The sequence below is a fragment of the Microcaecilia unicolor genome, chromosome 1, assembly GCF_901765095.1.
Source record: "Microcaecilia unicolor chromosome 1, aMicUni1.1, whole genome shotgun sequence".
NCBI classification, from domain to species: domain Eukaryota; kingdom Metazoa; phylum Chordata; class Amphibia; order Gymnophiona; family Siphonopidae; genus Microcaecilia; species Microcaecilia unicolor.
The window spans coordinates 548,643,066-548,668,794 of NC_044031.1; the positions used below are offsets into that span (position 1 = coordinate 548,643,066).

General features: G+C 42.3%; 1 protein-coding gene across 1 annotated transcript in view; it reads left to right on the forward strand.

Moving 5' to 3' along the window:
- The window catches only part of VPS13B (vacuolar protein sorting 13 homolog B), a 1,674,799-nt gene that overhangs the window by 458,152 nt on the left and 1,190,918 nt on the right, over positions 1–25,729 (forward strand). Inside the window, 1 exon segment of the mRNA XM_030217225.1 lies at positions 10,914–11,023. Coding sequence (XP_030073085.1) covers positions 10,914–11,023 — 110 coding nt within the window.

Consider the following 25,729-nt stretch of genomic DNA (forward strand, 5'->3'; position numbering starts at 1 on the left):
GACCTTCAAACAATTTGTAACTACTGATCAGGGCCGCCGAGGTGGGAGCAGGGAGGGCAAAACTCCCTGGGCCTGGCCTCCAAGGGGGGGAGGTACAGGCTTGGCCACAGCTCCTCAAGCTTCTTCCTGCCTGCTTTCAGGTCTGTCCTCTCCTGCTCCTGCATGCCGCCTAGGACCCAAATGATTGTATTGATGCAATATTGTGTTACTGCAATCATCCGGTTCCTGACTCCTGGCATGGACAGGAGAGAACAGAGCGAGGGAGCAGACAGAAAGGTGCAGGAGTGGCGTGTGCAGCGGTCCAGTCCTTCCACAGGTCTGGCTGTGTCTTTCGGTGGCCCAGCTGTTGAACTAATTTCATCTGAAACACAGTTCATTGAAGACATCGCTGCAAGCTGCTATAAAAACAATGACAACTGTGCTCTGGAGGATGCAGAATGTGATGAAGATGAAATGGATGAAACAACCTTTAAAATAATGACTACTGTTACAGTTGCCCAGTCTGTGACTGCTTTTGAAACGGTACATGCTTTTATTGGTAATCTGACAGATGTCCAGGAGGATGTTTTCAAAGCTGTGGCTTATATTCAGGACTTCTTAATTAACAGACCTGTGAATTTTACAGTGTAAAATCACACATTCTTTTTCTGCTGCAGATCAGCGAATTTGATTTGAAAGTTACTACCCTTTCGCGTACTGTATATTTTGTCAAATCCGTTGAATAAAAGCTGTGATATGAAATCAAACTTCTGCATCTGTCTCCTCTGCTTTTGGTTTACTGTTAATGTCTACGCCCGTTAATATCAACGCTGCTTAATGTCACATGATTTTAACAGTCCCTTGAATGTGATATTAAGCGGGTTTGACTGTAGTTGATGTAGACAGATGCATTTGAAATAATAATGCTTTTAATTCCACATAATCACTGCCTTATTAATGTTCCACTGTATGGACGTTCTCTTATGTTTGGTACATGTAATTTGCCTTTGAATATTGTGTGTTAAAAGCTGCTTTTTGTAATAACCTGTACAAATTAATCAGTTGGAGGAAACATGGCCTTATCTTTTGAAATCAATGTGGCTATGAGTAAAAGAAAACTTGCTGCCAGAGCTGTCACAAGTGAATAATGTGATTTATCTTTTTCCAGAAACTGCTAGCAGTTACTGGATTAGTGCTAAATTTCCAAGCTTGGGTTGCTTCGATTTGAAAGATTATTTTTAACAAGCCTTATATATAGCATGGTCATGGAGATCCCAAAAATCAGGAATTAATCAAGATTTACTGTTACCACGGCATTTTTAACAAATAGAATGGCTATTTCCAACCAAGAAGAGGAACGGTTAATTTTTTAAAGTGTTATTGGCCAAGTCAAGTGTTCTTTATTTATTCTGAGTAACTCATTCAGTAAATTCCTCAAATCTCCCATAGGGCTATGTGTAGAAAGGATGTTTACAAGTACAATGTTAGTGTTATAGTTATATTGTATGCCTGCTTAACTGTAGTTTGGTTTATGCCCTTTACATAGATTATAATTCACAGCATCATTAAATGCATACTGCAGTTGCAGATGTAGAAGGACAAAGGTCATTTGATAACTATATCTGGATTTTGATTGACTTCAAATATAAGATTAAAAAATATATTTTTAAAGTATTCTTTGCAAGTTCCTGCTTATGATTTGGTAATCAAAATCTTTCTGTTTGCTTACCAAGAGCCAGATGTACTGAGCATTTTTCCCAGGGATACAAAATGAGAAAAACCCTTTATTACATCTTGTGCTGATTGCTGCTTTTTTGAGATGATATACTCATGCCTTGGAATAACTGTCTTCGGTGACATAATGGAAAGAGAGAGATTATGGCTTTATAAGTACATATAAATATATAAACATTACTGTACTGAGACATATCGAAGGTCCATCAAGCCCAGTATCCTGTTTCCAACAGTGGGCAATCCAGGACACATGTACCTGGCAGGATTCTGAAAGACTAAATGGATTCCATAATGCTTATCCCAGGGATAATGGTAGATTTTCCCCAAGTTCATCCAATAAGGTTTATGAACTTTTCTTTCAGGAATGGCTTTTACCATATTCTCCGGCAACAAATTCCAAAGCTTAACTATACGTTAAGTGAAGAAATATTTTTTCCAATTTGTTTTAAATGTACTACTTAGGGCTTCTTTTACTAACAGATTTAACACACGGTAAATATTAAGAAGCTTGCAGTAATAAAATGAGCTTCTTAGCATTTAGCACATTCTAATCATTAGTGCACGCTATATCCAGTAGCACACCTTAATCAAAGGAGCATAAGTAACTTCTTTGCGTTCCCCCCTCCAATCCTTGTATTTTTTGGAAGAGTAAACAAGTGATTCATGTCTCTCCTTTCCGCTGCATTCATCGTTTTATAGATCTCTATCATATCTCACCTCAGCTGTTTCTTTTCTAAGCAGAAGATCCCTAATCCCTTTAGCATTTCCTGATAAAGGTTATTCCATCCCCTTTATCATTTTGGTCATACTTCTCTGTACTTTTTCCTAGTCCACTATGAGGGGCATTTTCGATATGATATCTAAAAACAAAAATCAAGTGGCAAATATAGTGATTTTTGAACCAGAAAAGCACCTATTTGTTTCAAAAATGGCCATTTGTTAGATGTTTTATAGACATTATGTGCCACACCCTTTTTTGACTGCACACATTAGAATTTAGGTGCTCTGTGTTATGGCATACAGTTAGCGAGTTGTGCACGTAAATTCTAATTATTGCTAATTAGTTCTTATTGCTTGTTAAGTGCTGTCATCAATGCTGATTAGCTTGTTAATCCAGTTAAGTTACATGCGTTGTTATAGAATATGCTTGGATTTCAGTGCGGAACAGTAGGTGCAATATATAGAATCTGGGGGTTTGTGCTCTGTGTGTTTTCTTTTATGACCATTTTGGAAAAAAAAGCAGCCAAGTGAAAAATGCACAAAAAGAAGCCATTGGGATGTATGGAGGAGGGGCATTCTTAGTAGACTGGCCATATACACATCCCATTAGAGCAGTAGGGCACCCTAGGAAGCACTGCAGTAGACTTCACGTAAAAGGTCCCGGGTACACACCTCACGGTTATCCCCTTATATTGTAAGATGAGCCCTTCAAAACCTACCAAAAACCTATTGTACCCAAGTGTTCACCACTACAATAGTCCTTATGACTGCGGGTGTCAGGGCCGGTCTTAGCAAGTGCGGGGCTCTATGCAGACCAATTTGGTGGGGCCCCATCCTAGCCCCGCCCTAGCCCCGCCACCACCCCAACCCCGCCCCCATTGATACTATTCAATTTTTAGAAAATTTTTTATTTATGAAATTTCAAATAAAGACAAATGAAGCTAAACTTGTACAGAAAAACTGATTGAAATAATAAGCACAATGCTATCATGAACCCCCCCCCCCCCTCCCCAGAAATTATTCAGTTCAAGTCCACTACAATTAGTAGTTCCAATTCTCATAACCCCGGGGGGGGGGGGGGGGGTCAGAGGGGCGGACACACAATCTCTCCACTGCAAAACACTATACACAAACTTGTGCAAAAACACACTCATAACCTTACCAAACCATAACAGCACTAATTCCAAGGATAGGACGAGCACAACCTTATGTGTGGAAAGGCAGAACTGTAATTACACCAGGCTCTAAAACACCAATACACTACCTCGTGAAAAAAACAAAAAGGGCTGCAAATGCTACACGCTAGCAGGATACTGCACCTTGATCACACATGAAAAACACAAGACAACAGATATGAAGGCAAAATACTGAACTGGAAAGTTACCTCAAGAAGTCAGACTCAGCATGCAGCAATACTAGAAAAATTGAAACTTACATGCAAAATATCACAGATGCACATTTCCAAAAGCTGACATATTCCAATTAATACATTCTGAATAAAATACTTTTTTCTACCTTTGTTGTCTGATCATTTGGTTTTTCTATTCACTTTGGTCCCAGTGTCTTCTGTTTTATGCAGTGTCTTCTTTCCAGTTGATATTTTTTCTCTCACCATGTCCACCATCCTGTGTCCTTATGTGTCCTGCCTACCATCTGTAGCCCTGTTCCTATCCTTTCTCCAGTTTCAGCATCTGCCTTCAAAGTGTTCCAATCCAGCCCTTAAATTCAGCAATTTCCCCTCCATGCATATCCAGCATTTCTCCTCACTCCCCTCCTTCCATGTGCATCTACTTTCCTCCCCTCCCCTACATCCATGTCCAGAATTTCTCCTCTATCCCTTCCCCTCCATCCATGTGCATCTCCTTCCTTTCTTTCCTTCCCTCCATTCCTGCCCACATTTCTCCTCTCTCCCCTGCCCTCCATGTCCAGCAATTCCCCTCTCTCCCTGAGCCCTGCCCTCCCATCCATCATGCTCCTCTGTCCCCTGCCCCCTCCATTCATCTCTATCCAGCAATTCCCCTCTCTCCCTGAGCCCTGCCCTCCCATCCATGTCCCTCTCTCCCCTGCCCCCTCCATTCATTCCTATCCAGCAAGTCCCCTCTCTCCCTGAGCCCTGCCCTCCCATCCATGTTCCTCTCTCCCCTGCCCCGCTCCATTCACCCATGTCCAGCAATTCCCCTCTCTCCCTGAGCCCTGCCCTCTGATCCGTGTTCCTCTCTCCCCTGTCCCCCTGCCCTCCATGTCCAGCAATTCCCCTCTCTCCCTGAGCCCTGCCCTCCCATCCATCATGCTCCTCTGTCCCCTGCCCCCTCCATTCATCCTTATCCAGCAATTCCCCTCTCTCCCTGAGCCCTGCCCTCTGATCCGTGTTCCTCTCTCCCCTGGCCCCCTGCCCTCCATGTCCAACAATTCCCCTCTCTCCCTGAGCCCTGCCCTCCCATCCATCATGCTCCTCTGTCCCCTGCCCCCTCCATTCATCTCTATCCAGCAATTTCCCTGAGCCCTGCCCTCCCATCCATCATGCTCCTGTCCCCTGCCCCCTCCATTCATCCTTATCCAGCAATTCCCCTCTCTCCCTGAGCCTTGCCCTCTGATCCGTGTTCCTCTCTCCCCTGTCCCCCTCCACCCATATCCAGCAATTCCCCTCTCTCCTTGAGCCCTGCCCTCCCATGCTCCTCTCTCCCCTGCCCCCCTCCATTCACCAATATCCAGCAATTCCCCTCTTTCCCTGAGTCCTGCCATCCCATCCATGTCCCTCACTCCCCTGCTCCAACTGCCCACCCTCTTCTCCCCCCCAAGAAGATCCCTTTCCTTTTTTTTTCTTTTAAATTTACCTCCGAAGTCTGGCAGAGCAGCGACAGTGAAAGGGCTCCCAGTGAAAGCGTTTCTCTTCACTCAGTGACCCGCCTTCTTCTGACGTCATGACGTCAGAAGAAGGCGAGACACTGAGCGAAGAGAAGCGCTTTTACTGGGAACGCTTTCACTGACGCTATCGCTGCGCTGCTGGACTGGAGGTAAATTTAAAAGAAAAAAAAGGAAAGGGATCTTGGGGGTGAGAAGAGGGCGGGCAGCAGTTGGGACGAGCGGCGAAACTGGGTTGGACTCGTGTGGGTGCCTATGCTTGGGAGGAGGCTGACTGAGGCGCGCCGCGCAGGGCCCCCCTAAGCACGAGGCTCTATGCGGTCGCCTCGGCCTAAGACCGGCCCTGGCAGGTGTCACCTATATGTGGGTACAGTAGATTTTGTGAGGGTTTTGGAGAGCTCACAGTTTCCACCACAAGTGTACCAGTTAAGGTGGGTTATGGGCCTAGGTCCCCTTCACTACAGTCCACTGCAATGACCAGTAAGCTACTCTAGGGACCTGCTTGCTACTCTAATGGGACTAGTCATAACATCCGAAGCTGTCATAGAGGCTGGTATGTACTGTTTCGCATCTTTGGGGGGTGGGAGGGGATCAGTGACCACTGGGGGATTTAGGGGGTGCAAGCCTTAATCCCTCCAATGGTCATCTCATCATTTAGAGCACCTTTTTATGACTTAGGCGTGATTGAAACAGATTGAAACGTCTAAATTTTAGCCCTGGATGTTTTTGCTTTGTTCCATTATTTTTTTTGTTACATTTGTACCCCGCACTTTCCCACTCATGGTAGGCTCAATGCGGCTTACATGGGGCAATGGAGGGTTAAGTGACTTGCCCAGAGTCACAAGGAGCTGCCTGTGCCGGGAATCAAACTCAGTTCCTCAGTTCCCCAGGACCAAAGTCCACCACCCTAACCACTAGGCCACTCCTCCACTCCTATGGCAGAAATGTCCAAGTTTTGAGTGTCCAGATCTCACCCCCGACATTAACCCTTGTGATTTGAACGCACTGCAGATGAACTGCAAAGAAAATGTCTTAAAATATGTTTCAAAAATAGCAATTTGGACATTTTGGTCAAAAAACGTCCAGCTGCCGTTTGTGTCATTTTTTGCACATTTTTCTGTTTCAAAAATGAGCCCCTATATATTTTTTTGAGATTCAGTAATCAGAATTGTACTTTGTAGACATTTTTAAGGTGTGGCTGCACTATGGCTCAGTAATATAAATACATTATGATATTCTCTGTTTTATTCTCTATTCCTTTCCTAACATTCTGTTTGCTTTCTTTGTCACCCTTGCACATTCTGCTGAGGATTTCAAGATATCATCAACGATGGCTCCGAGATCCTTTTCCTGGGTGGTGGCTCCTTTTCCTATTGTAGAACTCTGCATTATATAGCTATAGTTTGTGTTGTTTTTCCTAACATGTACCAGTTTGCTTTTGCTCACTTTAAAATTAATCTACTATTTGGAAGCCCAGTCTCCCAGTCTTGTAAGGTCTTCTTGCAAGATCTCACCATCCTCTTGTGAAATTTGGTACATTTGAATAAATTTGTGTCTTCAGCAAATTTGATCACCTCACTCTGTATTCTTGTTTTCAGGTCATTTATAAATATGTTAAAATGTAGTATATCCAGCATAATTCTCTGGTAAACAGTATCGTTTATCGTTTATTCATTTACTATACCGTTTCAAATTGTATTCACAAAACAGAACAGTTTATATATTAATATGTAGTAGTGCTATGTAGTAGTAGTAAACCCCATTGTTCATCCTTCTCCATGGAGAATATCGACCATTTAACCCTACTCTGTTTTCTTTTAACCAGTTTTCAATCCACAATAGAGAGCAATGATCAATAAGAACGTAGAGAGCTATGTTCAGAAGTATTTGATGGATGCTGTCCACCTCGGACAAAGGTGGACTATAAATAATAAATTAAAACTTTAAAAAACTGTATCATTTTTGAAGATACAAATGTATATATATATATTTCTTTGAGGCGTATTTTCAAAGCACTTAGACTTACAAAGTTTATAGTAACCTATGGAATTTTTTAAGTCTAAGTGCTTTGAAAATATGCCTCTTCATGTTTTTTTGATAATGTAAAGAATAACTATATATCTTTCACATTGTGCTAGAAATTTAAACCAGTTCTTTTGTGATGCATTTTGATGGAGGCTGACCTTTTATTCATTACTACTGTATGTCAGCATTTTTTTTAATTATAATGCCCAAAACAAATATTTGCTTATTTGTGCAAGTTGAGGAACATTTGCTCAATTTGTACTATGGATGTATGGATCTTTGAATTTACTTTTAATAGAAGCAGCCTAAATGTGATCATATGTGCAAAGAAGGTATAAGTGAAAAAGGGTAGATATTGGGGAATAGATGTCTTTTGTTATTATGCATAAATTTCAGCATGTGGAATTAGCTGTTGTGGTTATCCATTGTTCTGCTAGTTGGGAAATGTTCATTGCTAATCATATTTGGTTTTTTTTTTATTCATTATTTAAATTTTGTGTGGACATACTGTTTAATTAGCTGTTAATATAAGTTACTGATAAAGATATCTGATGAAATCCCTGAGAAAGTATCTTTTTTTACTCATTAGCCTCAGTTTATTTAGCAGAAATGCTAAACAAATATTTTTATTCCGTGTTCATTAAGGAGAAGAACCTCGGTTGGATGCCGAGGGAATATCTGGGAATGGAGTGGATATTTCTCCGTTTATGGAAGAAAGAGTTTAAAAACAGTTTGAGAATCTGAAAGTGGGCAAAGCTATGGGGCTGGATGGGATACATCCCAGGATACAGAGGGAGCTCAGAGAAGTCCTGGCGGGACCTTTTAAAGATCTATTTAATAGATCTTTAGAGATGGGAGAGGTTCCATGGGATTGGAGACAAGTGAATGTGGTCCCTCTTCACAAAAGTGGAGAGAAGGAAGAAGTGGGAAAATACAGACTGGTAAGTCACACGTCGGTGGTAGGAAAAATAATGGAGTCGCTGCTGAAAGAAAGAATAGTTAACTTTCTAGAAGCCAATGGGTTACAGGATCCGAGGAAACATGGGTTTACCAAAGGAAAATCCTGCCAAACCTTATTGACTTATTTGACTGCGTGACCAAAGAACTGGATGAAGGGCCGTGCGCTAGATATAATCTACTTGGATTTCAGCAAAGCCTTTGCTATAGTCCCTCATAGATGACTTGTGAATAAGCTGAGAGGGCTGAACTTAGGACCAAAAGTGGTGAACTGGATAGGAAATTGGTTGACTGACACGTGGCAGGGGGTGGTGGTAAACGGAATCCACTCGGAGGAAGGGAAGGTGAGCAGTGGAGTTCCTCAAGGATCGGTGCTGGGGCTGATTCTGAGAGATATTGCTGAAGAGTTGGAAGGAAAGGTTTGCCTTTTTGCGGATGACATGAAGGTAGCCAATAGAGTGGATACCCCGGAGGGAGTAGAAACAATGAGAAGGGATCTCCAAACAATAGAAGAATGGTTGAGGGTCTGGCAGTTAAAATTTAATGTAGGTATAATATTCACACCAGTATATAATGCCACACCTTCTACTCTTCAAGTATTTGCTATTTTTTGTTTTTTAATATGCAGTGCTCAGTGTTTGCTGTTGTGCCAAATTACCGTGATGTATGGTAACAGCATGCATCACAACCCTAAACCATCATAGCACTGTTCCAGCCTGCCTCGCCTACTTCTTTGAAAAGAGCATATAGATGAAAATCACAGTCCTTAGAATATTGTAAGTAGGAGTAGCATTTATCTTTTAGGCGTATTCTGTCCAGTGCAGGGTCTTGTTGTGCTGTTGTTGATCAATACACACCCATTTGTTGGTGCTCAACGTGTTTAAAATCAATTTCCCATTGTTATTCCCGATATGGGGCCACGTTTCACCGTGATGGCGTCTTCAAGGGAACGTATCTACAAAACTGCAGAACACAGAAAAATGGCACGTAATTTGCTCTCTTTTCTCGTAGTACAACTTGCTCAAAATACATTCCAAACTACAATGTTTCCAAACTTTTCTTGAATCATGTTTGTTTAAATTATATCTTTTACAGTCTTACCGGCAGCGAAACCATGTCAAGTTCCTCCCTGCTTTCAGGAGCCTAGCTCATGCTCTGAAGACAGCTATTTATATATAGAGACTCAGCTGACAGTAGTCCTGTTAATTGCATTAATCGTACTACTTTGTCAGGGTGTTAACCACTCTATTTCCTTGTTGAGTCCTCTTGGTTGTACCGTGTCCCATCGATGAATGAATTTTTGTTCTAGCTGGATTAATGATGCAGTTATATCTCCTCCCCCATCGCAGCTGCACTTGGGCCAAAATGACATATTTTAAGTCTGATTCTAGATGACCTTGGGGAGTCCAGTGTGCTACTAATGGTGCTTCCAGTTTTTTCAAGCGTAAGTTACTAAGATGTTCTCCCATACGTTGTTTAACTTCACGTTTGGTTTGCCCTATGTACCATTTCTGGCAAGGGCATTGGATGGCATACACTACTTGTGCTGTGTTGCGATTAGTTTTTGTTCTCAAGTAAAATCGTTTTCCATTGGCGGGATTGATGACAAATTTTACTTCCATAGCATGTGTGCAGTAAATACAATTTAGACAGTGCTTGTGCCCCCATTCCTCTTGATCAGACTTGGGGCTAATGTACCTGAAAATAGACAGTACCTCCCCCGTGTTCCTAGCCCTTCTGTGTGCGTCCTGCGGTCTGTCCCTAAACTGGGGATGAAGCTGTAATATTGGCCAGTATTTGTGGATTATTTTCGTGATCTTAGTATCTTTGGAGGAATAGGGTAAGACACACTGTAATGCACTATGGGTGCTCACATCAGTGGGCCGAGGCGCCAGTAACCATTGCCTACGGGCATTCTTGATCACTCTGTGAGGGTAGCCACGTTGTTGAAATTTATCGACCATCTGATGGGCATGTTGTTTGAAGGAATCCTCTTCACTGCACAAACGTTTAATACGGAGGAATATTCAAGCTCCCAAAAGCTAGTCTAGAAATGTAACTTTTTCAATTACACTGCTCTTCACAAAGTTTCTGATGCTGCTTTTCATAGGAAAATCATAAATTGAACAATCTATAGTACAGAGGAACATGAAGGTCATTTACTTGATTAGAAACTATGAAAGAGAACATAGGGTAGTGGTAAATGGAATTCAGGTTGTATAATCTTTTGAGGGCCAGTTCTGTTAAATATTGTGATTGGGCTTGGAAGAAAGAAAGTTTATTTTTTTCAGACATTAAAACCTGTAACAAAATGGATACATTTGGATGAATATGTAGAATGAGATATAATCTAAGAAAGTTCAAGTAGTGGTCAACTGCTTGATATTTAAGATTCAGTGCAAAAAAGCAAGTGTAAAGAATCACACTTTTGGAATGCAGAAATCAAAGGGAAATAGTACATGATGGAGGTTAATGAGATACTGATAATGCATTAGCTAAGAAAGAGGGCTTGCAGATTTCAGTAGATGGTAAAGCTACCTAGTTTTACAGTTTAACTATTAAATTATAACCAGAAAAATGTAATGCTTTTATTTTCTTTCAAAACCTTTAAGATGTGCTTTTCAATTATTTTGTAGGTGCAGTGCTGTTGGCTAGTGTCCAGGGAATAGCAATTAGTATCGATCCAATACTGTTTACATGGCTTATCTACCAGCCTCAGAAGTGGAGCAGTAGACACACTCAACAGGTATTGTACCAATTTACAGTATTTTAGTATTTTAGTCATTTATGCATGGATATGACCACATACACACACAAATGACTTTTTGTGTCTTAGTGGCTAGTGGAAAGTACATGCCATGACATGAATGCTTGTACTTTGCCAGTGGGATGTGCACAAGAGTGGAGATAGAACAGAGCGTGGATGAAACTTGTAATTACATGCCCAGGTGATAAAATAGTATGGTTATATTTGTTTATTTAAATTTAGCTATACTACCCCCCTTGACATAATTCAAATTGAAGTTTTACAATCATAAAACAAAAAAATATATTAACAAAAAGAAAAGGAAAATCATAATAACAAAAGTCTATACTTATTTACTTACAAATCAAAAATAAATTAAAAAAATTAAAATAGTATAGGAGTAAAAATTTACAGCATAGCCTCCAACACCGACAAGGCTTCACTATATTGTAGTTCTGTATTTTCAAGCCCGTTTTAAACCTCCCCAAATTAATTTCTGCACAGAGATATAGAGGAAAAGTGTTCCAAAGTGTGTTTGCAAGATAAAAGAAGACTGCATATTGAGTAGATCTAGCACAAGATAAAGCAGGTATAGCTAGACAACTTTTGCTGGGGTTATTTCATCATCCAGGAGCATCGTGCCACAAAACTTTGGCATGATGCTCCCGGGTGTCACGTCTATGGCCGTGACCACCCTCATACTTACCCTGTTTCTGGGAGTCAGTGGCTGTGCTGGCTTCTGCTTGTCTCAGTGTCTGTCTCTGTCTTAGTTTCTCTCTGGCTCTGTGTGCTGATTGCCTTACTGGACCTCACCTGTGTGGGCTATGCCTCTTCCAAGATGGCTGCCGACTCCTCTATGCCAGTATCCAAGATGGCTCCCGCTTGTCCTTCCTGTGGGCTGACTTCTCTGAGTGTCAAGCCTCTGTTTGGAGGCAAGGAAATTGCTGCAGCTGTGTCTCTGGTGTTGAAGGGCTTTATTAATCACTTAGAGACTGCAGCCCTGGCCTTTGCATCGTCTAAGGGCCCTGGTATGTAGAGTGCTCTGTGCACTGCTACATTGTCCAGCTCAGTGTGAGTTCCTAGTGTTTGACTAGTTAGCTTGGACACAGCTTTGCTTGTTAGCCTGTGTACAGCTTTACTAGATCTCCTGGGTTTGCTTAGTGTATGTTTCTAGTGTATGACTTGTTAGCTTGGGCACAGCTTGGCTTGTTAGCCTGTGTACAGCTTTATTAGATCTCCTGTGTTTGCTTAGTGTATGTTTCTAGTGTATGACTGGTTAGCTTGGGCAAAGCTTTCTTGTTAGCTTGTGTACAGTTTCCTAGTCTTCTTGTGTTTAGCCTTCTGGTTTTCCCGTGTGTGTTTTCTTTTGCTTCTGGAGCTTCAGCCCTTGTTCTGTCGCCAGTACTCCTTGATGCTGGAGCTCCAGCCATAGTCTTGCTCCTTGTCCTGACCATTGCGTTGAACCTGCCTACTTCCGGAACCCGGACATTCCCTGCCTGTCTGCCTTGCTTTCGCCTAGGTGCCTGGGGGGCACTTCTGTATCCTGATTCCTGCTGTTCCTGCTTGCAAGTTCCAGTTCCGGTTTTTCCTGTAAGCCCTGCCGGCTGCCCGAACCTGAGGGCTCAACCCTCGGGGAAAGGTGGCTAAGCGTAGGTGAAGCCTAGGTCCAGTGTGTACCTGTCCAGCGGGTTCCGGTCCCGTGGGTTCCAGTCCAGTGGGTTCCGCTCCAGTGTGTTCCAGTCCAGCGGGTTTCACTCCTGTATGTTCCAGTCCAGTGGGTCTACTCCAGTGTGTTCCAGTCCAGCGGGCTCCACTCCAGTGCGCACCCGTCCGGTGCGTTCCAGTCCCGTGTATTCCTGTGTAGAACTCCAGTCCGGGGTTCCGGTCCAGTCTTGTCTCGTCTCTACCTTGAAGGTGATCTTGCCTGCCACTGCCGCTCCACGGTAGTGGCCCAAGGACTCACGAACCCAGGTCTCCCGGGGAAGAAGCCTGACAGTATGCCAAGGTCCTCGGGAACGCGACACCGGGCTGGCAAATCAGGGTTCCCTTCCCCTTTATGTGGAGCTATGACCCCCTAATGGCAGTCACATGAGACTACCACTAGGGATGCCCTTTTGTGGACAGTGCTGGATTGGGCATGATTGACTAGGCATCATTCCTGCCCAAAGTTCACTGTGGATCATCAATGATGTCAATGTAGCTATTTTAGGGAGCAAGGGCTACCTTTGAAGGGGGAGGAGGGAGTCGGGCTTGAACTTGTAGGAGGAGGTGGGCGGCACTTGAGCCAGGGCCTTTAAGCTAGGGGGAGGGCTGGAACCTGGGAGGGACCCTGCTCTGCCAGTCCAAGAACATTAGGCCATGGGAATCATTCTTCTGAAGTGGCTCCTAAGCAGCATTATTCTCTTAACCTGGAATTCAGCAACCTGCGGGACTGAGAAACCACAGGTTGCTGAATCCGGCGATACTTCATGGTGCAGCAAAAGGTGATTCTTTATTGCTCCTTGATGAATTCTCCCCCCATCCCTCCCGAATGAAAGATGAGTGTCTAAGAAAATATCTCAAAATTCTAAATTCATACTCCAATGGAATGTATCGACCCATAAGGTCAGGTGCTACTAAAGAGGATAGGACCCATTGGCTTAGATTTGGCAGGATTTAAGTTAATTTAAGACCATGGTTCTCTAATCACCAGGATTTTATTTAAACCAGACATGCATTAAAGAAAGAAAGGTTCATTTATTTCCAAAATTTTTGTTCTGCGCTGTCTTTGGGATTCTAGACGGATTACAACTCAACATTCACTATCTAGTACATAAAATAATACAAAAGAAATTGTACAGTACAATAACCAACAGATTCATAATTTAAAATTAATAATGCCAGTTCATGGAAGTCAAGCATGCAGACTAAAAGCCTGATCAAATAAAGTCTTCAAATAAATTGTAAAATCTTTTACGTCTCTCATAGTGTGGATATTCAATAGTAAATTATTCCACTGTTTGGGTCCGACTAAATCGAATATAGACAATCAATTCTCTTCAAGATGTATCATTTGAAAAGAAGGCATATCCAATGGATAGACAGCTGCAGACCAGAAAGTATGCAAGGGTTGATGCAAATGCAAAGTAGATGATTTAACTAGAGAAGTCTTATTAATCAGTAACTGTCACTAAAAGCATATCATCAGCAAAACAAATGAGCACTAATATCCAGTGATTAAATTAGAAGAGCTAGTGGACTTTAAAATAAAGTATGAAAACTCTTAGAGGAAAGAACCTATCTTTGGTGACTCCACAATAAAGTGGATACTTCTTGTAGACTAATCCATTTATAGAAACATTATCCTGACATTCAGCCAAAAAGGATCCAAACCATTTCAAAACTGCACCTCATGTAAACAAGACAGCGACAAAATATGATCAACAAGATTGAATGCCACAGTGTGGTTCTTGAAAAATATGAAGGCCTTCTGATCCCTACTCAAGTACCCATGGATCTCTTTGAGCAATGCTGATGTCAGGTTCTCAGGTTCAGAGCCCGCGAGGCCGGGCTCTGGAGCAAAAGTGAGCCCTTGGGCTGCTGCCGAGGAGCGACAGCAGCAGGCAAAACCCACCAACCAACACTGGGCAAGCACACCGGCAGGGACTGCAGGCACTGCCCAGCGAACCGGAACACATGGACTGGAATCCCCCGGACTGGAGGACACAGGACTGGAACCCCCCGGACTGGAACACTGGACTGGAATCCTCCAGACTGGAGGACACTGGACTGGAATCCCTTGGACTGGAGGACACAGGACTGGAACACCGGACTGGAGCACACTGGACTGGTCCACACAGCTTCACCTGCACTTAGCTACTAAGCCCCCCAGGAGTTGAGCTCCTGTGTTCGAGTAGCCGGCAGGACTTACTGGATACCGGATGACACAGGGACCAGGACTGGAAACAGAAGTGCTCCTAAACCTAAACTGATCTACGTGCTCCCAAGCCCAAAACCAGCAGGAGTGTTCCTAACAGTAAACTGACAAAAAGGACTTCCTAAGCCCTATACTAAACAGGAGCTCCTAAGCCCTGCTCAAGAAAGGGACTTCCTAAGCCCTAAACTAACAGAGCAGGGAACTAAACACAAAGCTAACACAGGTGCTACTAAGCACCAAGCTACAAGCAGAGCTCTACACTAATAAGCTAAACACAAAACTACCAAGCTACCTAAGCACTGCTCTAGCAAGCTAGATACAACTAACAAGGTGCTTCCTAAGCACTACTCTGGTAAGCAACCAGAAGAGCTCCTAGCATTTAAAGGGAAGACAGGGGAGCCACAAGGAAAAAGCAGGGAAGCTAACACATAAGCCAAAAGTGATTCTAAATCACCAAACACCAACAGCAAAGACTGCAATGCTCCCAATAGCACAAACACCAGAAGTACTTCTAACAGGAAACTCTGCAGTGTTCCTAACAACACCAAACCCTGAAGTACTTCTATCAGCAACAGAACTTCCAAAGCCCTACACATAGCAATGCTTCCCCAACCAAGAGGGAAAAGCAGGAAAGCTAAACACACAGTCACCAGTGCACACTGCACTAACACTAACCTGGACCTTAGCAAAAGCAAGCAGGGAAACTAGACAGAAAGTCAGAAGTGCACACTGCACCACCCTACCTAAAGCAAACACCACCGTTGCAAAGGCTCTGAAGGAAACAACACCACTTCCTTATCAAGGCCCTCCCTGATGATGTCACACTCCCTAGACCTAGGCAAAAGCACACTGACCCAGAGAGGCCCAACCCACACCAATGCAACACCGTGAAGCACTTGAAGCCAGTACACCCAAAGAGAGGTAGAGCTAACTCAGTCCACCCACACAGCTGTAGTAAAATAAAACAATTAACCTCATGCTGCTGGAAGCTGCCAGCACAGAGAGACAGAGCCAGCTCAGAAAGGACAGAGAAAAGAAACAGAAGCCAGCTAAGAAGCTGACCCCCAGGAAAGAGGTAAGTTTGAGAGGGGTTCTGACCCCAATCATAACAGCTGATAAACAGGTTTTGGTGCTAATGGTATTCCTAAAAACCTAGTTCCCAGAGATGCAACAAATTAGTCTTGGTCATAAAATCTCAAAGTTGCATAAAAACAGCCCTTTCTACTAGTTTAGCTACATAGGGCAAATTTGAAACAGGATGATAATTTTTGAGAAGAGGATTGATCTAAACTAGGTTTCTTCAAAAATTGTTTTGTAATAACAGTTTTCCAGGCAAATGGAAACTCCTGTTACGTCTGTGCTTTTCTCGCCCTCTGGTGGCCAGAACGGGTGGCTGCTATGGACTATCACCCGTTCCAGATTTCTTCTCAGTCCGGTCCGGATCTTCTAGGCTGCCAGGTTTACTTGTGTTGTTTGAGCTTGCACAGCACCCGTAGCTGCCTGATGATTGCAGCAGCTGAGTTCCAACTGCTTCTGGGCTTATCAGCCATCTTGAAACATTTCTGCTGGCCTTTGCATTGCGTCTTAGGCCCTGGTACGTGGGTGCTGGTGCACTTCTGCCTGAGAGACTTTGTCTGGACCTGATTCTGTGTTTGCTGGTTTCCTGCCTTTTGAACCCTGCCTGTTACTGGACTATTCTGCTGCTTGCCGCCTGCCTAGACCCGGTGTGTTACTGGATTATTCTGCTGCTTGCCGCCTGCCTAGACCCGGTGTGTTACTGGACTATTCTTCTGCTTGCCGCCTGCCTAGACCCGGAGTGTTACTGGACTATTCTTCTGCTTGCTGGCTGACTGCCTAGAGACCTAGCCTGGATTTGCCGGTACGTCTGTTCTGCCTTGCCTCTGGTGTGGGGTGGTTTTGCCTGCTACTGCCGCTCCTCGGCGGTGGTCCAAGGGCTCACAAACTGAGTTTCCTGTTTTGTAAACGTGACAACTCCCTTGTATTCAGACTGGTATTGACCATTGCAAGAAGCAGCAGATAGAGCGATCATCAATTTTTCAACAGTATAATTTATGCACATACGTCTAGATTCTATATATCATGCCTAAAAAATCATCGGTGAAAAAAATACACCTAGGCATATTCTATAAAGTATGCCTAAATTTAGATATCCTTTATAGAATACGCTGAGCACTCATCCACGTGACTAAATTTAGTCATCGGCAGTTACGCCAAGTAAAACTTGGTGTAAATGCCGACACCTAAATTAGGCATGGACCAGGTGTATTCTGTAACAGTGTGCATTCATTTTAGAAATGTCCACAACCTGCCCATTCCACGCACATGGCCATGCTCCCTTTTCAACTATGTGACTTAGAATGTACATGCATCATGATACAGAATACACTTACAGTTGTGCACGTAAATTCTAATGAATGCCAATTAGTGTCAATAATTGCTTGTTAACTAATTAAGTTGCACACACAAATCCAGAATACGACTGGATTTGTGCTCGCAACCTAAATCACGCTATATAGAATCTGGAGGATAGTTTACAAATATTGGTGCGTACATTTTAGAACACTCGCTGGTTGAGTTAAATCCAGACAAGACTTTTTATTCTTAAAGCTTATAGACTGTAACTTGCCCTGTCAGTGATTGTCCATGACAGGATTTTTGGGCATGGCTGTGTTAGTTCTGTGATGACTTTTTGCTAATTTTATTTTTTTTTACATTTCTTTTCCCTTCATTTTTCTTTCCTGTTGTTATTCTTTTTCTTAAGGCATTTTTAAAATGTTTTTGTAAACTGCTTTGACAAGTTTTCTTATGAGCAGTACATCAAATTTTGAATAAAGCTTGGAAACTCTTGGGCTGGTGCAAATGTTTTATCTCCACTTTCTCTATTATTTTATAAAGGCAACTAGGCATCCACTTATCTTCAATAAAATAAGTTCAAAGTTGTGACTTAGTAGGTTCTTTAACTAGCCATACTTCTTACAAAATTATCCTCTTTCTGCTTAAGTTAGATTGGTGGAGTCTTTATCAACATTCACGAAAAGATTAAAGCATTTTTTCACTTTAGCTTTTCTCTCCTTTTCTTTCATTTTTTAATGGTTTAATGGTACCAGATTTATATTCTGCCTTTATCCAAAATGGAGCACAATAAAAAAACACAATAAAATTCCCCAACAAAGGGATAAATCATCACAAAAATGTACCATTAACCTTCCTCACCCCACAAACCTTCCCTTTTGTCCTGTTTCCTTTGTGGTCCATTGAGAATTGTTTTAAATTAGTGGAATATTAATGAATGCAAAGAAATACCTTTTTGTTTTTCTATCCAACTGGGGAAAATCTCATGGTAATATGTGGCTTCCCCCATGTTTTATATAGTAGTGATGATGATACTCTGTTTGCTGAATGAGTTTGAATCAGTTGGACAGAGTAGAGCCACTGAGGCTAGCACTTGCATAACACAGGGATTTCTGAAACCTTATTGTCTATAATTTAATAATTTTGTGCTTTGCTAAAAAATATATTCTCTTAGTAAAATGGTTTGTTTCTATTTTATTTGTGTTATCAAAATTATTGTAATATCATTCTTAATTATGGGTAATACAAAAAATAAGCTTGTATTCTTCCAACATATTCTATGTGTGAGAGGAGTTTTTTTTTCCCCTTTTTTTACTTGACCTGAGTTTACACTGAAACAGTTAATTATACAAGGGGAACATTTTTCCTTCAAGTTCTATCAGTTCCAAACAGTTTTCAAGGATGTAAAGTCTGAGTTTAAGATAAACCATTGACATAGTATTGGATCAAGGACTGTAGCCAAGGTTACCATATGGCCCTCAGTCTCTCTCTTTTTTTTTTGGTTATGTCCACTGAATAAAGTGAATGCATTATAAAATAAAGAATAGCACTTTTCCCTTACTTATGGATTTTCCAGAATTTGTTGAGGAGAGTTACAATGTTGCAGTTGTAATATCTTCAACTTTTATGATACCGGTACTAAAAATGTCCGTTGTATCACTCTTGGGTATGGAAATAAGTTCAGTACCTGAATTTTAATTCACCCTGAATTCTGATCCAAACACATGCTAAAACAAAGCTATCCCATATGTCAACAGTGTTTTCCTTTTATGTAGTCTTCAAACTTTTTTTGTCTGGTTTTATTTGATTGTTGGACATTATGGCCATTAGAAAGGCATGTTTCAATAACTCACTTGAACGGGATATTGCCGTACCTGGCTAACCATTTTAGAAGAGATAGAAGTGACAAAAAAAGGGGTGGGGAGACTACCACTAGGGGTTTCATTTGTGGCCAGTTCATGATTGGATAGGAATGACTGAACAGTGCTCGTGTCTGAAGACCTCTCTGGACCATCAGTGAGCTTTCTGTGGAGCTCATTTTCAAAGCACATATATGTCTCAACATAGCCAATAAAATGTCCATCTGCCAAAAATGTCTAAATTGTGATTTTGGAATGAGGGAATTTAAATGTCCTACACTGCATTTCATACAAATAGTGAGGGGGCATACTGTGGGCATGTTTTGGGTGGGACTAGGGAGGACCTAAGATTAGGCCATCCAACAACGACAATCAATTAGGAAGAAATGTCCAAATCTAAAAAGAAGGATTTAGACCTGTTTCAGTCATGTTTAGGGTACAAAAAAGTGCTCTGATTGAGCAGCTGACCATTGGAGAGACTAACGCATGACAACACATGAATCCCTCCATTGTTGCTGTCCCCCTCCCTCTCCCCAGAAAATGATACCATAAGGATTACTAGGCTGTATGACAGCATCAGGTATTATTACAGGCGTTCTGAGCAAAGCAGAAAGCAAGTCTAAGGAGTAGCCTAGTGGTCAGTGCATTGGAATGCAAAGCAGGGGACCCAGGTTCAATTCCTAGTTCAGCTCTCTTTTTTCCCCTTTAAATTGTCAGCCCTCCAGAAACAGATATATAGCTACTGTACATAAAGATGTATATTCCTGCAAGCCTGAAGACTATTGAGGTGATATACAGTCAGGTACAGTAGGTATTTCCCTGTTCCTGGAGGGCTCAGCATGTAAAAGAAGAGTTGTAGGGAGATATGAACCTGGATGTGTAATCAGAGCTACCTACAGTTTAGTGCCTAATGGGCACTATAAGAGGGGGAGAGTAACAGTGTGTAATGGTAGCCTTATTTGATATATAAATCCAAGTTCTTTTGCTCTGGGAACTGACAAGCAAGGAAACGGCTAGTAGTGAAAGTCGCCAGCCACAAATTGGAGTTATCATGGACCCTGGAGCAGGACATTAAAGAGTGTGTGTCCGAAACCTGGGCCAGTGTCGGCAGTGAAGTTAACGGAGTGGCGACAGGTCATGGGAGAATAAATTGACCGACAAGATAAGTGGTGTTTTCACCTAAATTTATTTAACATTGACTTTATTACCAGGAGGGTTTTAGACTTTGATGACAGATAGAACTCCTTTAAAATATTGAGCTATATAGCCAAAAACACGGAGTCTGTTGAGGCTTTTTACAACACAGTAGTTATATGAAGTGCGGTGTTAGGTTTTAAGAAGATAGTATTGCAAGCAAGGAAACAAGCCAATTATTATAAAAATTAAAGGTTGTTTATTTACATGCTAATGGACGAACAAAAGTGAAAACATGAATAACTGCAAATTATAGAGGTATATAAAATATTGAGTGGAGTGGAACAGGTGGATGTGAAGCGTCTGTTCACGCTTTTCAAAAATACTAGGACTAGGGGGCATGCGATGAAACTACAGTGTAGTAAATTTAAAACAAATCGGAGAACATTTTTCTTCACCCAACGCATAATTAAACTCTGGAATTCGTTTCCGGAGAACGTGGTGAAGGCGGTTAGCTTAGCAGAGTTTAAAAAGGGATTAGACGGTTTTCTAAAGGACAAGTCCATAAACCGCTACTAAATGGACTTGGGAAAAATCCACAATTCCAGGAATAACATGTATAGAATGTTTGTATGTTTGGAAAGCTCGCCAGGTGCCCTTGGCCTGGATTGGCCACTGTCGTGGACAGGATGCTGGGCTCGATGGACCTTTGGTCTTTTCCCAGTGTGGCATTGCTTATGTACTTATGTACTTAGTGGAACCATGCCCGTTTCCTCAACAATGAAACGGGCCCTGGGAAGGCTGTCATGTAAGCTTTTTTTTTTCTCTCCCCCCTGCCCTCCCATCCATGTCCATCAATTCTTCCCTTCCTTCCCATCCATGTCCCGCGATTCTCTCCTATACTGTCCTCCCGTCCCATCCCATCTATGTCCATCAATTCTCCTCTGTCCTGCCCTCCCCTCCCTTCCTCCCCTCGATGTCCCGCGATTCTCTCCTCCCTTTGATTTGTACCGGAACGTTCTCTGGCTGGCTGGCGCTGGCTTCCGTTCCGTTCGTAACATCCCTCCTGACGTCAGCTCACCTCCAGCGTTCCCTTCCCTCTCACTGTTCCGCCCTCTGACGTCATTAAGTCTTGATGCGAGGGCGGGACAGTGAGGGGGAATGGAATGCTGGAGGCTGGCTGACGTCAGGAGATGTTACGAACCCAGGCAGCCAGACATGGAACCTTGGAGGTGCAAATTATTATATAGGATTATAAGCGAATGCAAGATAACTTAGGAAAATAAAAAACAAATGTGCTTATCAGAGTATAGATCTGAGTGAACACATTGAACCCTAGTTATGATACATAACGGGATTGCATTTCATAGGCTCAAATTAAACAAGAGCAAAACTAAGTTTTTATGGCTGGGCACTAAATCAGTTCCAAGATATGTTGTCTGTATCCCTAGATAGTAATCAGTTTTCTATGGATCTTCACTCAAAACTTCTGGGGGTGGAGTTGAGACCATTTATTGTCTATGCAGTGTCATGGTCAGTGTATCATTAGACACTTTTTTGTAATGCTGAGAAGTTTGGCTATTTTTAGAAAATATTTCAGAGGTTTACAAAATTTTGTTTCAAGGGTCCTTTTACTAAGGTACGTTGAAAAATTGCCTGCGCTGTTGTAGATGCGTGTATTGGACGTGCACAGGTCCATTTTTCAGCACGCCTAAAAAAAGGCCTTTTTTGGGGGGTCAAAAATGGATGTGCGGCAAAATGAAATTGACGCATGTCCATTTTAGGCCTGAGACCTTACTGCCACCCATTCACTTAGCGGTAAGGTCTCATGCGTTAACCGGGCGGTAATCGTCAGTGTGCGTACAATGCCAATTACTGCTCAGTTAGCACTGTGTACTAGAAAAGTTATGGCACACCTAATGGACGTGCGTGCAAAATGAAATTAATAAGAAATTAAAATCAAATAAGCATCTCACATTGCCTGTTCAATATCAGCTAGCTAAATTATGGAACCAGCTTCCATTGTTTTTGAGGTCTTGTACTCATTATTGTCAATTTAGAAAACATTTTAAATCTCTTTTATTCTGCAAGATGGGTTTATCCATTGCTTAGTATATGTTATTAGTTTGTTTTAACTATTTGTAGCTCCTGGATAGACTGGTCCAGCTTTTGATTACTGTAATCTGTCCTTGAACTGAATAGTTACCTGATGCTAGGGTCCACGTTGGGGATCAGCACCCAAGAAAAATATATAGGCGTCGTTGTAGACAATACCCTAAATTTTCTGCCCAGTGTGCGACATCAACCAAAAAAGCAAACAGGATGCTAGGAATTAGATCACGAAGGAGCAAAAGGGGGGTGCTCATGGAGGACAAGGCCATAGCGGAGAAACTGAATTTATTCTTTGATTTATTGAAGAAGATGTAAGCTATCTGCCTGTACTGGAAATAGTTTTCAAGGGTGGTGATGCAGAGGAACAAAGAAATCTCTGTGAACCTGGAAGATGTACTGAGCCAGATCAACAAAATAAAGAGTAGTAAATCACCTGGACCCGATGGCATCCATCCAAGGGTACTCAAAGAACTTAAGCATGAAATTGCTAATCTGCTGTAAGTAATATTTAACCTGTCATTAAAATCATCCATAGTACCTGAAGATTGGAGGGTGGCCAATGTGATGCAGATGTTTAAAAAGGATTCTGGGGGTGATCCGGAAAATTATAGACCGGTAAGCCTGACATTGGTGGCGTGCAAAATAGTGGAAACTATTGTAAAGAATAAAATTACAGAACATGTTGACAAACATGGTTTAATGGGACAGAGTCAGCATAGGTTCAGCCGAGGGAAGTCTTGCCTCACCAATTTGCTTCATTTCTTTGAAGGCATGAATAAACATGTGGACAGAGGTGAGCCAGTTGATGCAGTGTGTCTAGATTTTCAGAAAGCATTTGATAAAGTTCAGCATGAAAGACTCCTGAGAAAATTAAAGAGTCATAGGTTAGGAGGGAAGGTTCTGGTGTGGATTAGGAATTGGTTATTGGACAGAAAACAGAGGGTAGGGTTAAATGGTAATTTCTCTCAATGGAGGAGGGTGGACAGTGGAGTGCCACAGGGATCTTCATTGGGACCAGTGCTATTTAACATATTTATAACTGATATGGAAATCGAAACAAGTGAGGTGATTAAATTTGTTAAAGCACGTGCGTACTGTGAAATATTGCAGGAAGACCTTAGAAAATTGGAAGACTGAGCATCCAAATGGCAGATGAAATTTAATGTGGACAAATGCAAGGTGATGCACATTGGAAAGAATAATCAGAATCATAGTTATCTGATGCTAGGGTCCACTTTGGGTTAGTACTCAAGAAGAAGATCTAGGTGTCGTTGTAGACAATATGCTGAAATCTTCTGCTCAGTGTGTGGCGGTAGCCAAAAAAAGCAAACAGGATGCTAGGAATTATTAGGAAAGGTATGGTGAATAAGACTGAAAATACTATAAAGCCTTTGTATCGCTCCATGATGCGTCCGCACCTTGAGTATTGCGTTCAGTTCTGGTCACCATATCTCAAAAAAGATAATAGAGGAATTAGAAAAGGTTCAAAGAAGAGCGATAAAATGATAAAGAGGATGGAACTCCTCTCATATGAGAAAAGGCTAAAGAAGTTCGGGCTGTTCAGCTTGGAAAAGAGACGGATGAGGGGAGATATGATTCAGGTCTACAAAATCTTGAGTGGTATAGAACGAGTAGAATTAAATCGATTTTTTAAAAGTACAAAGACTAGGGGATACTCAAGGAAGTTACATGGAAATATTTTTAAAACAAATAGGGGGAAATATTTTTTCACTCAACGAATAGTTAAACTCTGGAACTCTTTGCCAGAGGATGTAGTAACAAAGGTTAGCATATCTGGGTTTAAATAAAGTTTGGACGAGTCCCTGGAGGAAAAGTCCATAGTCTGCTATTGAAACAGACATGGAGAAGCCACTCCTTGCCCTGGGATTTGTAGTATGGAGTGTTGCCATGATTTGGGTTTCTGCCAGGTACTTGTGACCTCGCTTGGCCACTGGAAAACAGGGTACTGGGCTAGGTGGACCATTGGTCTGACCCATTATGGCAACTCTTATGTTCTTATGTTCTTATTTAATAGGAAAGGGATGGTTAATAAGACTGAGAATCAGGGGCGTAGCTATGGGTGGGCCTGGGTGGGCCCAGGCCCGCCCAATCTTGGCTCAGTCCCACCCAGGCATTGTAGATGCTGGCGCTGCTACGCCGTCGCTCACTCCCTGAGCTCTGCTCCTCCCCCTCATGCGCGACGGCACCGCAGTGCTGCATGGGAGGGGAAAATGTGCCGGCTATCGCGCGGTCGCGGTTGCGGTTCCTCCACTCTGCTGGTCTGCCCTGCCTCAGCAGCACTCCCCCTTGGCCCCACAACAGCACACGTGGAGCAGAGCACAATGATTGCGCTCTGAGTCTGCTCCAGTATCTGCCACCACCACCGAAGTCCCAGGCCAGGTAATATAAATATATATATTTTTAATTTTAACATCTGGCCAATAGGAGAGGAGGAGAAAACAAGAGGAAGCAACCAATTAGCCAAGCAAGGAGAAAGGAGAAGGAGGAGCCAAGGAGACAGGCCGCGGGGATGCTCAATCCCCAGCGGGACAGGGAGTCAGAATGGAGCATCTGGGGTCGAATCGGGCACCTAGCTGATGTGAAGAGAACCACAGCGTGGGAGTGCAGAAAAAAACAAAATGGCTGCACCGCCCGAGGAAGCTGGTAGGGCGTGTTGCGCTGGCTAAGGCGGCATGAAAACCCTGCTCCGCTTGAGGATGCCGCTTGCATCGAGGTAGGGGGCGTGACATAGCTCTCCTTAGGTTTGATAATGCCTTTTGAAAACCTTGTTTAATAAATCTAGTTTATTTCTGATCAGGAAATGTTTCTCTGGAGCAATTTCTCCTAATCCATAAACACTGTTCTACTGAAATGACCACTATTTAGACTTTTGGGTAGCTATTAGAAGTGGAATTAAAAATATGTTGCTGTATTCTTACTCATAGCACAAAATAGAGGCAAACAGTACAGCAAAAAATGAGAATAAAAATGTAGGACTAGCACCAAAATTTGCAGGATTGTGGAAAAAACAACTATTATTTTTATTTTAAAATGTCAATAAAAGATAAAAGCAAAAGGCATTGAAGGCTTCTAGTGTATTCATAGGAGACTTTTGTACATCCCTAGCAGCCTGATATATTTCGACATACAGTGCATCAGAGGTGCAATTTATAATAATACCAAACAGCCCAAGTCCACAGCAAAGGGGGCAACGATACAGGGAAACACACCAGAGAAGAAAACAAGACAAAAATCAGGTATATAACCAACAAAATAAATAAAACAACCACCAATCACCCTTATAGTAGCAAA